This window comes from Epinephelus fuscoguttatus, linkage group LG12 (assembly GCF_011397635.1).
Source record: "Epinephelus fuscoguttatus linkage group LG12, E.fuscoguttatus.final_Chr_v1".
Lineage (NCBI taxonomy): Eukaryota > Metazoa > Chordata > Actinopteri > Perciformes > Serranidae > Epinephelus > Epinephelus fuscoguttatus.
The window spans coordinates 10,169,300-10,182,651 of record NC_064763.1 but is presented as its reverse complement, the minus strand read 5'-3'; the positions used below and the strand labels follow the sequence as shown (position 1 = coordinate 10,182,651).

General features: G+C 40.3%; 1 protein-coding gene across 2 annotated transcripts in view; it reads left to right on the top strand.

Moving 5' to 3' along the window:
- Nucleotides 1–13,352, top strand: part of LOC125898191 (unconventional myosin-XVIIIa-like) — a 66,404-nt gene that overhangs the window by 38,078 nt on the left and 14,974 nt on the right. For both annotated transcript variants that reach the window (XM_049591911.1, XM_049591910.1), the window contains exons 30-40: nucleotides 531–658; nucleotides 872–1,026; nucleotides 2,681–2,804; nucleotides 2,949–3,149; nucleotides 3,464–3,574; nucleotides 6,545–6,649; nucleotides 6,838–6,984; nucleotides 7,189–7,302; nucleotides 8,220–8,336; nucleotides 8,834–8,917; nucleotides 12,246–12,383. In XM_049591911.1, the coding sequence (XP_049447868.1) occupies nucleotides 531–658; nucleotides 872–1,026; nucleotides 2,681–2,804; nucleotides 2,949–3,149; nucleotides 3,464–3,574; nucleotides 6,545–6,649; nucleotides 6,838–6,984; nucleotides 7,189–7,302; nucleotides 8,220–8,336; nucleotides 8,834–8,917; nucleotides 12,246–12,383 (1,424 nt within the window). The remainder of the gene's footprint in view (nucleotides 1–530; nucleotides 659–871; nucleotides 1,027–2,680; nucleotides 2,805–2,948; nucleotides 3,150–3,463; nucleotides 3,575–6,544; nucleotides 6,650–6,837; nucleotides 6,985–7,188; nucleotides 7,303–8,219; nucleotides 8,337–8,833; nucleotides 8,918–12,245; nucleotides 12,384–13,352) is intronic.

Here is a 13,352-nt window from a genome sequence, read left to right as displayed (position 1 = left end):
ATGAGCAGCACTGATGGAGGAGCCGGTGTTGGTATGTGAAGGAGAAATGGACAGCCTCTAAAATGATAAGGCTTGGAAATGAACCTGAACCTGAATATCTGCCCAGCTGCTGTTATAGTTCTGATAGCCTCTGACAGCTCCAGAATTAGGGTCGGCTAAGAACTGTGGAAAGTGCCACTTAGACATGTCCTTCTCTAACTACTATTGTGGTGTGCTCAGAATTCTTACCTCAGGTTTATCCAAGATTAGAGCTGAAACGCAAAGGCTGCTTTGTAGTTTCCTGTCCAATTTTTTGACCTTATAAGGTTGGGATTTGATGAAAGACGTTTTATTTCCTGAGAGATTATATTATTTCGGTACTTGAATGTGATAACCATCACAGCCAGTACAGTGCACTCCATAATCCACAGCATCCATCATTTCTGAGCTTTTGAGCCTTTTCGTCTGTGTACCCTGCTAGACCTGCATTAAAGGCAGGAGACACCCAAATGTCACACAGACATTTTCCGAATTGTATGTCTTTCCTCCAGGAGGCGAGTGGCGGATAAAATACAACCGAGCCATTCGTGAAATGGACTTCACCAAAAAGAAACTCCAGCAGGAGTTTGATGAGAAGCTGGAGACAGAGCAGCAGAGCAAAAGACACGTTGAGAGAAGGGTAAGAAACTTTTTATGATCATAAATTTGTTAAACAAATCAAGTCTATTTTGATGGTACCACATAATTGTGGCCAGTTAGTTATTTAAAAATAATAATAATGATATGCATTGACTTGTCATGAATGAATAATAAAAACTTGTGTTTGTTTGCATGTGGTTGTGTGTGTGTGTGTGTGTGTGTGTGTGTGTGTGTGTGTGTGTGTGTGCTGCAGCTGGCTGATCTGCAAACAGATAATGAGGATGTGCAGCGCTCTGTGCAGCAGCTGAAGAAGAAGTGCCAGAAACTGACGGCAGAGCTGCAGGACACCAAGCTTCACCTGGAGGGCCTGCAGAGCCGCAACCATGATCTGGAGAAGAAACAGAGGAAGTCAGTTCCAGTTCCTTTGTCTGGCTATGTGTCTGTCTGTTTTTCCATCTGTCTTTCGTAAACACAGAATTACAGGGAACACATTGCTCTTTTCTCCTTGAAAGGCCAGGCGCAGACACTATGACCCACCCGGCAGAACACTAACGTTTTCTTTAATTTGAATAGTGACTGAGATGTTCTGTAATCTGTGGAATTGCATTAGCTGAGAAAATGACTCAGACTTTAAGCACTTGAGAAGCTATCGCTGTGGCAGAATGTGATCTCTCCCCTGTGGCTAATTGAAGATGCTCTGTGGGTGAAATTATTTTCAGCTGCGCTTGAGAGAGAAAAACAGGGAATTACAACGAGCTGACAGCATGAAACACTTAGCTGTTAAGTTCACTAACCATAAGTGGTTCTGCCCCAGACAATTGAAGAAAACATTTTGCACATTATTACAACCCCGTTATAAAAAGATGGCTAATGGAAGGGGATGACAGTCAAGGCTAAAATAAGAGGTAGCGCTGAAGTGATGTTGGGCTCTGTGTCCAGGATATCCTCATATGGTCAAAATCTGCTAAGTAACAGTAGTTAGGGTCAGACATTAAGTCGGTAGGCTCAATATTTTTAAATGTTCATACACAACTACTTCACGAAACCATGACAGTTTTTGATGACAAATGACTTGACATAGCAGTTTCAGCTCTTGTAGCCTTCAGCTTTCCACAAATTGGCACATATTGGCACTTTGTGTAATTACAGATACACGGTGTACTATGTTGCTGTTGCTATCTGGGCTATGATATTTCCCCCATCTCCCTCTATTCACTAAAAATAGATCCAAGTATTCATTTGCTCCACAGGCCATTAAAGGGATAGTTCGGATCTTTTGAAGTTGGTTGTATGAGGTACTTATCCATGATCAGTGTGTTATATACAGTAGATGGCAGTCAGCATGTCCCCAGGTTGGAGAAGCAGGCATAAGTACCGCCATGGAAGCTAAGCAATGTCCTGCTGTTGGCGGGTGCAACAGCAAAATGTATTTTAGCCACCTAAAAAAATGTATAACAATTTAAGTGTACGCTATATCGAGAATATATTCACTGCTTTACCTTACCATCAGACAGACTGTTAACACTACCCATGCTCTTGTCAAAACTACCAGACTCCACCGACAAGAACATTCATTTTAGCTTGATGACGAAGGGAGCTGCTGGTCCACTGCTGCCTCAATCTGCTTTGGGTTGTTGTGTGACTTTGGCAAAACCAAACTAACTCACAGTCTCACAATAAGTGATGAAGACAGCAGTAGACCAGCAGCTCCTGTGTTAAGCAGTGTTAAATTACTGTTTTTCTGGAGTCTGGCTTTGATGAGAACGATAAAATGGCCTCAATTCCCTGTCGGATATCACTCTCTGAAAGCAACATTGAGTTATGAATATGTATATGTATATTATGTGTACGCACTGATGACTTTTGTGTGTCTGTTGGTGACCTTTATGATGTTGTGATGCAATGTTTTTGTGATTACAGTGAAAACCAATTTCTCCATGGGTATTACATTTTTTTTTTAAAAAGTATCTATCTGATGCTGAGCTGTTTAGCCCGATGGAACCCTAGTCTCTTGTAAAATCAATAATTTGCTGAGCTGTGTATCCATGTGTGTGTGTTCCAGATTTGACCTGGAGCAGAACCAGGCTCAGGCTGAGGTACAAAGAGAGAGGAGCCAGAGGGAGAAGCTGGCTCGCGAGAAAGACATAATGACTGGTGAGATGTTTAACCTCCGCCAGCAGCTGCAGGTAAGCTACTTTACACTACAGTGCATACTTCAAATGTACTCTGATGTCCTCTCTCAGGGACTACACGTCTGGTCTCTCTGCTCTCTATTTGACATAACTGGGCTGGTACAGATGTGCGCTATACTGTGTCTCTTCCGCCTGCAGGACAAGGACATTGAATTGTGCGCAGCGAATATGAAGGTGCAGCAGCTGGAGGCAGAGCTACAGGATCTGTCCTCCCAGGAGTCCAAGGATGAAGCCTCGCTGGTCAAGGTCAAGAAACAGCTTCGTGACCTTGAGGCCAAAGTTAAAGACCAGGAGGAGGAGCTGGATGAACAGGCTGGAACCATCCAGATGCTGGAGCAGGTACAGGGCAGTGCAGATGTGGTATTCCATACCAGTATGGTGAAATATTTCAGTTTTTTACTGCTAAGAGCTGCTTTTAACACTATGTGTGTGTTTCACAGTCTAAACTGTAATTCACTAAATCCTATAACTCAACAAAAAACTTGCATTTGCCCTAAAAGCCCAAAGGTCCCATCAGTTTTATGAGAAGCTTACAGATGGTAGAAATTGTGTTCTGGATCAAAACCAAGATTCTTGTTCTTTTTCATTTTGTGTTTTTTTTGGCATTTATTTGATGTGCTGTTAAAATGCATGCATCCTCACCATGTACTCAGGCTAAGCTGCGGCTTGAGATGGAGATGGAGAGGCAGAGGCAGACCCACTCTAAAGAAATTGAGAGTAAGGATGAAGAGGTAGACGAGATCAGGCATTCCTGCAGTAAGAAGGTAGGTGCTGCTCATTAGCGCTTTGTTTTTGTATACATAGCCTCTCAATCTTGAACCAACAATTAATAAGACCAGAGGACTGTGCTACAAAGCAAATTCACCATTCCTAGAATATCTTTCTGTTATCTGGCCTCCCAACCCTAGCATTGGATGTCTGGATGAAGAAGCTGGTTATAAACTGGCTCAGTCAACTCTGGGTTTTCCTATCCAGCCATGAGCACGATCATTTGAAAGGGAAACAGGGTTGTTAATTACAAGTGATATAATCAGAATCATGAATGAAGTACCTCATGTTATATGAGATGAATGAATAATTCTAGAAACACTAGAAATAACTTCCAAATATTAAAAGTAGGCCAAGGCTTAAAATACATGTAGGTATTACTTTGACTTTAATATAAAGTGAGTATTTTTTGCTGTTTAGTTAGATGATGAGGTAACAACTGTGATTAAGTAAAGAATGAAAAAGTAGGTGATGAGATCTATATTCTGACTGAAATGTTGCATTGATATTTGCAGGTGCCAATTAACAGTGTGGATTATTTTTCTTACAAAAAGACAGTCTTTGGTTTTTATTGCCAGTTATCATCACAGAGGTGTCTCATGTTACCCTGAGCTGCAGTGATGTAATCAGAGTGTAAAATCAGCCTCACTGTCAGCTATCACTCCAGGGATAAAATACACTTTGCACAGTTACACTGTAGACGAAATTATCATGATGTGTTTGGTGTTGTAAACGCCAAACCATTTTAAAACCAGAGCTAAAAAAAGAAATCTTGGAAAAATAAACGATTCCACTGACCTATTAAAATATAAACTCGCTTTTATCTGACTTTTGTCCATGTTGGGATATTTTCTTCCAATGATCTCATCAGTCATTGCTTGGGGTGTTGATGGATCTACTAATGTTAACCTGCTACAGAGCACTTTAGCTTTTCAACATGTGTTAACACTTTGATTTATCCCTGTTAAAAGGGAACCAGCTTCCTAGAAGTGAAAAACCAGGGTTAATCCTGAAGTTAACTCGCCAAATCTTGCTTCATAATACAGACCTCTCATCACAGCAGCACTGAAAAACACACACTTATTCAGATTAGGGCTGTCCGCGTGAACTTGTTAATTACGACACGATTAAGGTCAAAGCAATTGATTTTTAATCGCATTAATTGCATACTGCTTTTTTGTCCCCTCATAGTAATGTTGCTTATAGTCAAGTTGCTGCAGCAGCTTCCTCCTTCTGCAGTGATGAAAAAGTAGCAACTTCCTTGAGCTTTTAAATGGCCAATTTAACTTTCAAAACACCTACACGGCTCAATTGACAAGTCAAAAGTAAGCAGAATCTTATACATAATGTGAGACAGAAGTTATGGCTATAAGCTGTAGGGGGGCCCTCTTGCTGTGAGGCGACAATGCTCACCACTGCACCGCCATGCCACCACCACCACCACTGTGTTTTAAACAGACACATTATAAACACTAACAAAAAGTGACATTCGCATTTGGAAACAACACAGCAAACACAACAGCAAACAGTTCTTCAAACTCCTCAGTCCAGCACAAGCCATGATGAGCAATGTGGGAGTTGCTACAGTAATAATATGAGAAAAAAGCCTGCAAGCTGCTTGGCTAATCTACACAATGTAAAATGCCATAGGCTTGTGCTAATAAGTTGGCTTGTTGTATTAGTGGGGAAAATGTGTCCAGCAAAAGACAGGTGCTTTGTCTGTGTACTTGTGTTTGAAAATGTGTCTGCTAAGCCATGTTTAATGTGTGTTTTAGGTGTGTTTTGAATCACTCAAACTTTACAGCACTTCACAGAAACCCCACTGCCAGCCAGTGTTTTGGAGGTGTAACTGCAAAGCAACACAGACACACCACCATACAAGTATATAATTTTGGCATGTTATGTTATCTTACTGTCAGGGGGAACAATAGTTTCATACATACAGGATCTGTATGAATCAGAGAAAGCAACTAAACTGGAGCTCCTGAAAAGTGCAAATACTGTTGCATTAAGCGGGGATCATTGGGGGTTACTTAGGAATCAAAATGATATCAGAGTAACTGCACTTTCTCAATCTAGAATAGTGTAATCCTTTAAAAAAAATCAAACAAAAACACTATGTTTTCCTTATACTTATACTTTCAAGTTGTCTCCTACCTCTAAGTCGTTTTTCAAGACCAAACTGTTACAGCAGTGCAGCACTGAATTAATAAAAATTAATCTAAAAGTCAGGATCATAAAGTAAATTTCTTTTCAATACACTCTGGTGAGAAATGCTTCACCTTGTAAATATGGACTTCAAAACTGTTTTTAAATGCAAAATAATGATTGTGATTGAATGAATGAATGTGATTTAAAAATGTCATTAATCACAATTTACTATTGAAATTCAGTGATTCATTGTGATTAAAAAATGAATGGTTTGACAGCCCTTACTCAAACGTGTTGAAATTCATTATACTTACAGATTCACGCACAGCCAAACTTATCAAGCTCTTGAATTGCTTATTTCAAATTCATATTGGTAATCAGAACGTGTTCCATGTGGTACACAAACATGCTGTATTCATCAGAAGAAGAAATAAATAATAATTTTCTGGTATAGTGCAGAGGCTGCCCATTACACACAATCATGTATTAGGAACAACAAGCACAACGTTCGCTGGAAATCCTTACATCTACCCAACACAGCACATGCATATTAATAACAAAATAAGTACAGTTTAGAATACGAGGACTGGTTGCGTTTGTATGTATATTAAACATGAAAAATAAAATGTTATCTCCTTTGAAAGCCTTTTGATGGATCTACAGGCTGGCTGATCCGCTCAGAGGGGGACCCATTTGTCTTTGACGTGCGAGAGCAGCCATGTCTAACAGGATGGTCGATGGTGTGTTATGTCTGACTTTGTTTATCACTGATCATCTGTTTGTGCATCCTGACACTCTGTTCATGTGTCCTGCAGCTGAAACAGATGGAGGTGCAGCTGGAGGAGGAGTATGAAGACAAGCAGAAAGTGTTGCGTGAGAGAAGAGAGCTGGAGTCCAAACTGCTCAATGCCCAGGACCAGGTATTTCCATCACTCTGCCTCCGGTCTCTGTCAGTGCAGATAAGTGTGCGCGATTTAGTGCGCGTCATTTCTTTTGATCGCAGAGAAACTGAATTTGAGTCTGGAGAGGTGCTATGGGTTTTGAAGGAGGATAGTAAAATAGAGTATGTGTAACAATACTGGCTAGAGAGGTGCATTTTGTGATTCAGGTGAGCCAGAGGGATGTGGAGACGGAGAAGAGGCTGAAGAAAGACCTGAAGAGAACCAAAGTCCTTCTGGCTGATGCACAGATTATGCTGGACCACCTGAAGAGTAACGCCCCCAGTAAGAGGGAGATCGCCCAGCTCAAAAATCAAGTATGCCATCCTATCAACACTCCACTGTGTCTCATACTGATACAACCCCCCCACACACACTTTTAGAACTTGGTCTGCTGTCTGAATAGAACTGCGCTGATAAATCCTCATTCCTCTGCCTATCCAGGATAGATCCTTGATCTTGCCCTACTAGTGTTTGTCCCTCACCTCCTCTCCACTTATCCTTTCTCCTGTTTCTCACAGCTGGAGGAGTCAGAGTTCACTTCCGCAGCAGCAGTTAAGGCTCGAAAGAGCATGGAGATTGAAATAGAGGACTTGCATATCCAAATGGAGGACGTGGTCAAAACTAAGCTGTCGGTGAGTTTTGTCTGTGATGTGTCCTAGGGGTGCCACATATTGCGTGAATGTTCTGCACGTTTCTAACACGATAAATGAATGTGTCTTTATAATCAATAGCAATATCACATGTTTATAGATAATGAAACACCCCTTTTCATCTCACAATGCAGAAAAGGTTTCCTTGATAAAAAAAAAAATATACATATAAATGTAAATGTATTTCATACCCTTCTCTATGCGAGCAAATGAAACCCAAAACAACAAACAATGTTTAATTAATGGGGGGCTTTGCCTATCAAATTCTCACTCATAGAAATGCAGCAGGGCTCTAACATTAATATGCATGCATCACCAAGCCATGGTGGGATATTAAAGTTAAATGCCCTTTGGCATATATCTGATTTCAACATTTTGCTCTAATGGATAAATAAGCTTTGTCGAATGTTTTTTTTCTCTCCATCTGCTCATTAATGGCTGTCTCATGAGAGTGCCACTTGCATGTCAGACTCATAGACTGAGGATGTTTGTGTCTCTGGAGACGACACACACAACGCCGTGTGCCTGTGCTTTGCTTGTTAATTGCTGCATTTATGGCAAGGGAACGTCTAGTAAATGTCTCAGATTAGAGAATGCATATCGAGGGCCCGAGTCTCTCCCCCCCTGAACACAGAGGATGAACTCTAAATAGGACATCACCAGTATGCTGCACTGGCTGCACTTTTCCCTGCCTAAATGAGCCAATTGATTATCTCCAATTGGTCTCATCCTCCAGCCAGAACTCCCGTCCAGATTGTGTTTCATTGCCATCAGATGAGATTCCAGGACGGCCCCGGCCTGGCCAACTAATGACCATTTATCATATTCAATAGCTCATGAATAAATCCTGTCATTCTACACTAAAAATGTGTGTGTTTCCTTATAATTTTGTCCTTCAGTTGGAGGAACAGGTCAGCCGTCTACAGAGAGAGAAGAATGACCTGCAGTCTCGTATGGAGGAGGATCAGGAGGACATGAATGAGCTGATGAAGAAACACAAAGCTGCAGTTGCCCAGGTAACCCAACATGCCTTGGTGAGCAGTTCGAAAGCCTTGAAAATTAGGTTGTATGGATAACTCTTATGTCAATGCTCAGACCAAGATGAGGCAAAAATAGATTTCCTTCGATAATTTGTGCTTGTTTAATTGTATTTAGTTTGAGAACTTGTAGGATACCATTTTTAACGTCAGCATTAACATTCTGTTCTTCTCTGCTTGTTTACGTAGAGTGGCTTTGAGGTGTGGAGGACATGTTCCCCTCTAAACACAGTGTGTGCTCTGCAGTCAGGGGGATGCAATCTGTTCTGCAGCAGATCACATGACAAATGATTTGGCACAGATGTATTATGTTCATTAACCATTTACATTTAAGGGGATGTTTTTTTTCCAGCATAGATTGATATATACTTCCTCTCTCTCACACACATATAGACAGCCTAATCCTCTGACTGTTGTCTTTGTGTGTGTGTCTATGAATGTGTGTGTGTGTGTGTGTGTGTGTGTGCGCGTACTAGTCTGCCAGAGACTTGAGCCAGATCAGTGACCTACAGGCCCAGCTGGAAGAAGCCACAAAGGAGAAGCAGGAGATCCAAGAAAAGGTACAAGGATGTATTCAAAAGCACCATATAGCTGCCTGCCAGGAGTCTGCCCGCTGCCTCAACACTTCTCTCTGATTAGACCTCAGCTTTTTGCTGAGTTTCTCTGATTATTACGACCAAAAAATGCTCCGTTTTTGTGGCAGCTTTCTTCTCAAAATTGCAATGCTATTTGCATTTAAATAGTAGGAATCAGTGAAGGTTGTGAGTCAAGAAGAGGAATTGTTCTTTTGCCTCTCAGCACTCGCGTTTAAAGGCAGGGTCATGTACACAAACTCAGCAGCTTGTTTCTATGGTTTAACCAATTACATAAAATGAAAGCACTTATTCTCGTCCTTTCAACGATTATCTCTCAACTCGATGCAGCAGCTTCTGTTCTCAGTGATTTATCTCATTTGTGGTCTTGTTTGTCATCCAAATGCCAATGCATCATTTCATTTTTTAAATATCAGAAGATTCTCAGAAATGAAAAGATGGCAGTTGGAAACAAATACATTTATCATGATTATTCTGACCAATACAAAACCCCACGAAGGTGCCATTTTACTCTCAAATATGAAAAAAAGGCCCTAACAACAGATGCTAACAGCAAAATTATATTTGAAATGTCAAACTCCTGCTCTGCTCTATGTTACTTTTGTATTTGCTAGTTGCCTTACACACTCACACAAATCCATATGTAGAGAGATGGGTGGCCTTGAAACATTCATGTGTGCCTTTAGTGCGTCAAGTGCAATGATCTACCTAGATGAACATTTAATACACACTCATACAGTTATAAATGCACCCTTTGCCCTTATAGAGTTTGTGCTGTGTTTTTGTAACAGGTCCATCTACAATGCTTTCTGCACTGTGCTCTGAGGCACTTAAGCTCTGACATGAGTAATGGCTGTAGCTATGTGCTTGTAATATGTATTAAAGGTCTAATGTGTAGGATTTAGGGGCATCTATTGGCAGAAATGGTATATAATATTCATTACTATGTTTTCATTAGTTTATAATCACCTGAAACTAAGAATTGTTCTGTTTTAGTTACCTTAGAATGAGCTGTTGATATCTACATGTAGTCCACCATGTTGTTTCAACAGTAACCCAGAACAGACAAATCCAACACTGGCTCTATTATGGCCATACATGTTTTTGCATTGACCACCATAGTTCTACTACAAATTTGGCACATAGAAGCTTCAGTTCTGCCACTAAATCCTGCACTCTGGACCTTTAACGGTCACAAACAATGTGAGGACTGATTGTTGTCTTGGTTGAGTGTTACTGCATACAAAGAACTGATAAAAGCACATGAGACACCCTTTGCAGGCTTACCAGTCCATGCATGGCCCCTAAATCAAGGTTGACATTTGTGGTTCAGAGTGAAATATCTTCAACAACTTATGGTTGACATGCACACTTATGTTCTCCTCAGGATGAACTGTAACAAGTAGTGCTGCACAATTAATTGAAATATTATTATTAAGTTCAAGTTATTAAGTTATTATTAAGTTCAATATCCAAATTGCAGGAGATGGAATGTTTTGATAAAGGTAATGTGTCTCAATATAATATTAAATTAAAATTAATAAAGCACTGGTGCTGCAGAGATGCACCAGCCTACAAACCATACTCCACATGTAAGGGAATATGCTTGGGCAAAAAAATCATCATTTAATTTTATTGTTTAAGTGGAGATTAAAGTAAAAAAATACCATTGTCTCTAAAATCTTGAAACAAATCACAAGTGCAATATCTGGCAATATGATCGCAATGTGTTTTTCTCTTTCGCATATCTTGCAGCTTTTGTAATAAGAGCCCTTAACTTTTCATCTGACTCCATCATCAGATCAAATTTTAATTGATTTATTAACAAAAAGTGTATCTGCAAAATTCCTATCTGCCTCAGCTGGAATTCTATCTAGTTTTGATTCATTGTTTTTACAGTGTGGTGCTAATTTGCAATGTTCGTGTACTACCATGCTAAATTAAGAAGGTGAACCTGGGAAACATTATCCCTGCTATACATCAACATGTCAGCATTGCTATTGTGGGCATGTTTGCATTGCATAACTTACAGCCCACTCAATAACAGCTCTGTATTTGAATTATATGACTGTCATAAAGCTGATTTAGCCTATCTCTGAGCTGACTGTTTTAGTTGCTGTGTGCAGTGCTACACTGAGTTGTCAGCAAAATGATTGAGGCTCGGAATAAATGTGGATTGGTGTGGTAAAAAGGTTAATGCATTCAGGTCTGTGTTGATAATAGTGCTTTTATAATAATAGTGTTTTTTTTTCTGGTGGAGCACTATTTGTTCAGAGGATAACCTCTAACATGTCAAGTTGCTTTGTATTAATGCATGCCAGTTTTCTTCGTTGATGAATTTCCTCTGGGCTATAATAGCCGAATGCAGCGTGTTTATCTAGTGCACAGTTTGCATGTACATTACACATGCTCAGGCTCACAGCAACTGGACTTTCTGTCTTCCTTTAAGTGTTGATATGCAGTCTAAACAAATAAAACCATCTGCCTTGGACAGAATGTTTTTCAAATATAATTTCTCTAAAGGACAGAATTGAGCTCTTGCCACCCCCTAACAGCAGACTCTGTTTCTATTAGATTAAGCTATACACATGCCAGAGCTTTGGTCCACTCAGTTTTATGCAAGGCCCACCCATCAGAATATTTTTGGCTACACTAGAGACACCCAGCAGGCTGTAAGGCATTGTTAAAACCTGCCAGAGAAGGCAGTGATAGCCATCTAAAGCGGCTGACCTTGAAGTGGTTATCTCATCCCCAGTAGGAGGGAAATCTAGCTTCTTTAGTAATATCAAAGGAGAGCTCCAAATCCTCCTTGTCTCAGATGCAAAGTCCTCCATTAGGTGCCATGCTGCCTCTTGGGCCGGGTTTTGTCGTGACGTATCTTTCTTCCTTTTATCAGTCATGAGAAAACGATTCAGATGGAACAAACGTGCTTTGCATGAAGCTGTGCTCTTTCCAAAAGCCTGTGAAATTACTGTGACTCAGTGTTACTCAGCCTGAACCACAAGCTCTTCTTTTGACCATTTGTGGTAGATTGGGGGCTTATCTTGAGCTCATTATTCAGGCTGGATGCACAATATTTACATGTACCAAGATGGATTCAGTTTACACAAAAAGGGTGAAAAAGCGAACATTAATTTAGTTTTAATACATACGCATAACATCAGCGCAAACTATTCCATAGTCCTTGCTTAAGAGGAAGTGGAACAGCAGAGGTCACGGAGGAGGTTTGCAGTCGGAACTGCTCCTTAGGGAGTAATTGTGTGTTTACATCTATGTATGTGTGTCTCTCCTCCAGCTTCATTCACTTCAGAGCCAGCTAGAATTCCAGGAACAGTCTATGGTGGAAAAGTCTCTTGTGTGTCGTCAGGAGGCCAAGATCCGTGAGCTGGAGACCAAGCTGGAGTACGAGAGGACGCAGATCAAACGCTTGGAGGTGAGATGATCCTCTGTGTCTCGTAAATGTAATGCTTTGTGAAGCTATAAACGCAAATTTGACATTTTATTTTTCTGCTTATCAAGAAGTAGAGATGAGGGTATGGCGCCTCTTGCGTCGCTCCATATCTTTGAAGAAAAGCATCCAGCAGGGAATAAATATATTTTGATTCATAATTGAGAAAAATAAAAAAACCTTTGCATTTTTACATGCTTCAAAGAGACCGACTATGATGGGCTGGTAGGGCAGGGCAATATGGAGAAAGTCAAATATCACAATATTTTTGCCCAGATACCTCAATGTAAATGTTACAGCAATAGTGCAGGGTTGACTATTGGTGCTTTCACAAAATATTAAGACTATGACACTTTTGATAAATAATCATTAGTAATTTGGACATTATGACTAAGTGGATAAAGTGAAAATACAGCCCAGTCGCCAGAAGAAAATGTTGGCATTGTACGTTTCTGCAAACTACAAATACGTTATATATGCACATTGCATTCATATGATATCAACGTTTCTTAAGTGATGCAGTGTATGAACTGACTTTGCCATCTGGGGGTGGAGGGGATGGTGGACGGCATGTCACCTATGACTGCAGACTACTGTTTGAGACCAACAAACAGTAAAACTGGTTTTTCTTTGCCGTGTTTCCAGTGGGTTTATTGGGCACCTTACATGGATGTTTTGTGGCAACCTTTTTAGGCACGAAAAGTGGTTGTTTTTTTTAACGAGACATTGCTACTTTTTCAGCTAGGAAAACCCTGGTTTTCAGAAAGGTACAACCACCATTTTTTCTCACAGTTAGGTTGAATAATTGAACAGCTAGAACAGAACAGTCTGTTTATCACTTAACTGTAATGTAGACTTTAAAACCAGGAAAAGACAACATTTAAAATATCTAAAAGAGATATTTCATATCATTTTGCCCAGCCCCATAGGCTCAGGCAAACATTTAAGGGTTAA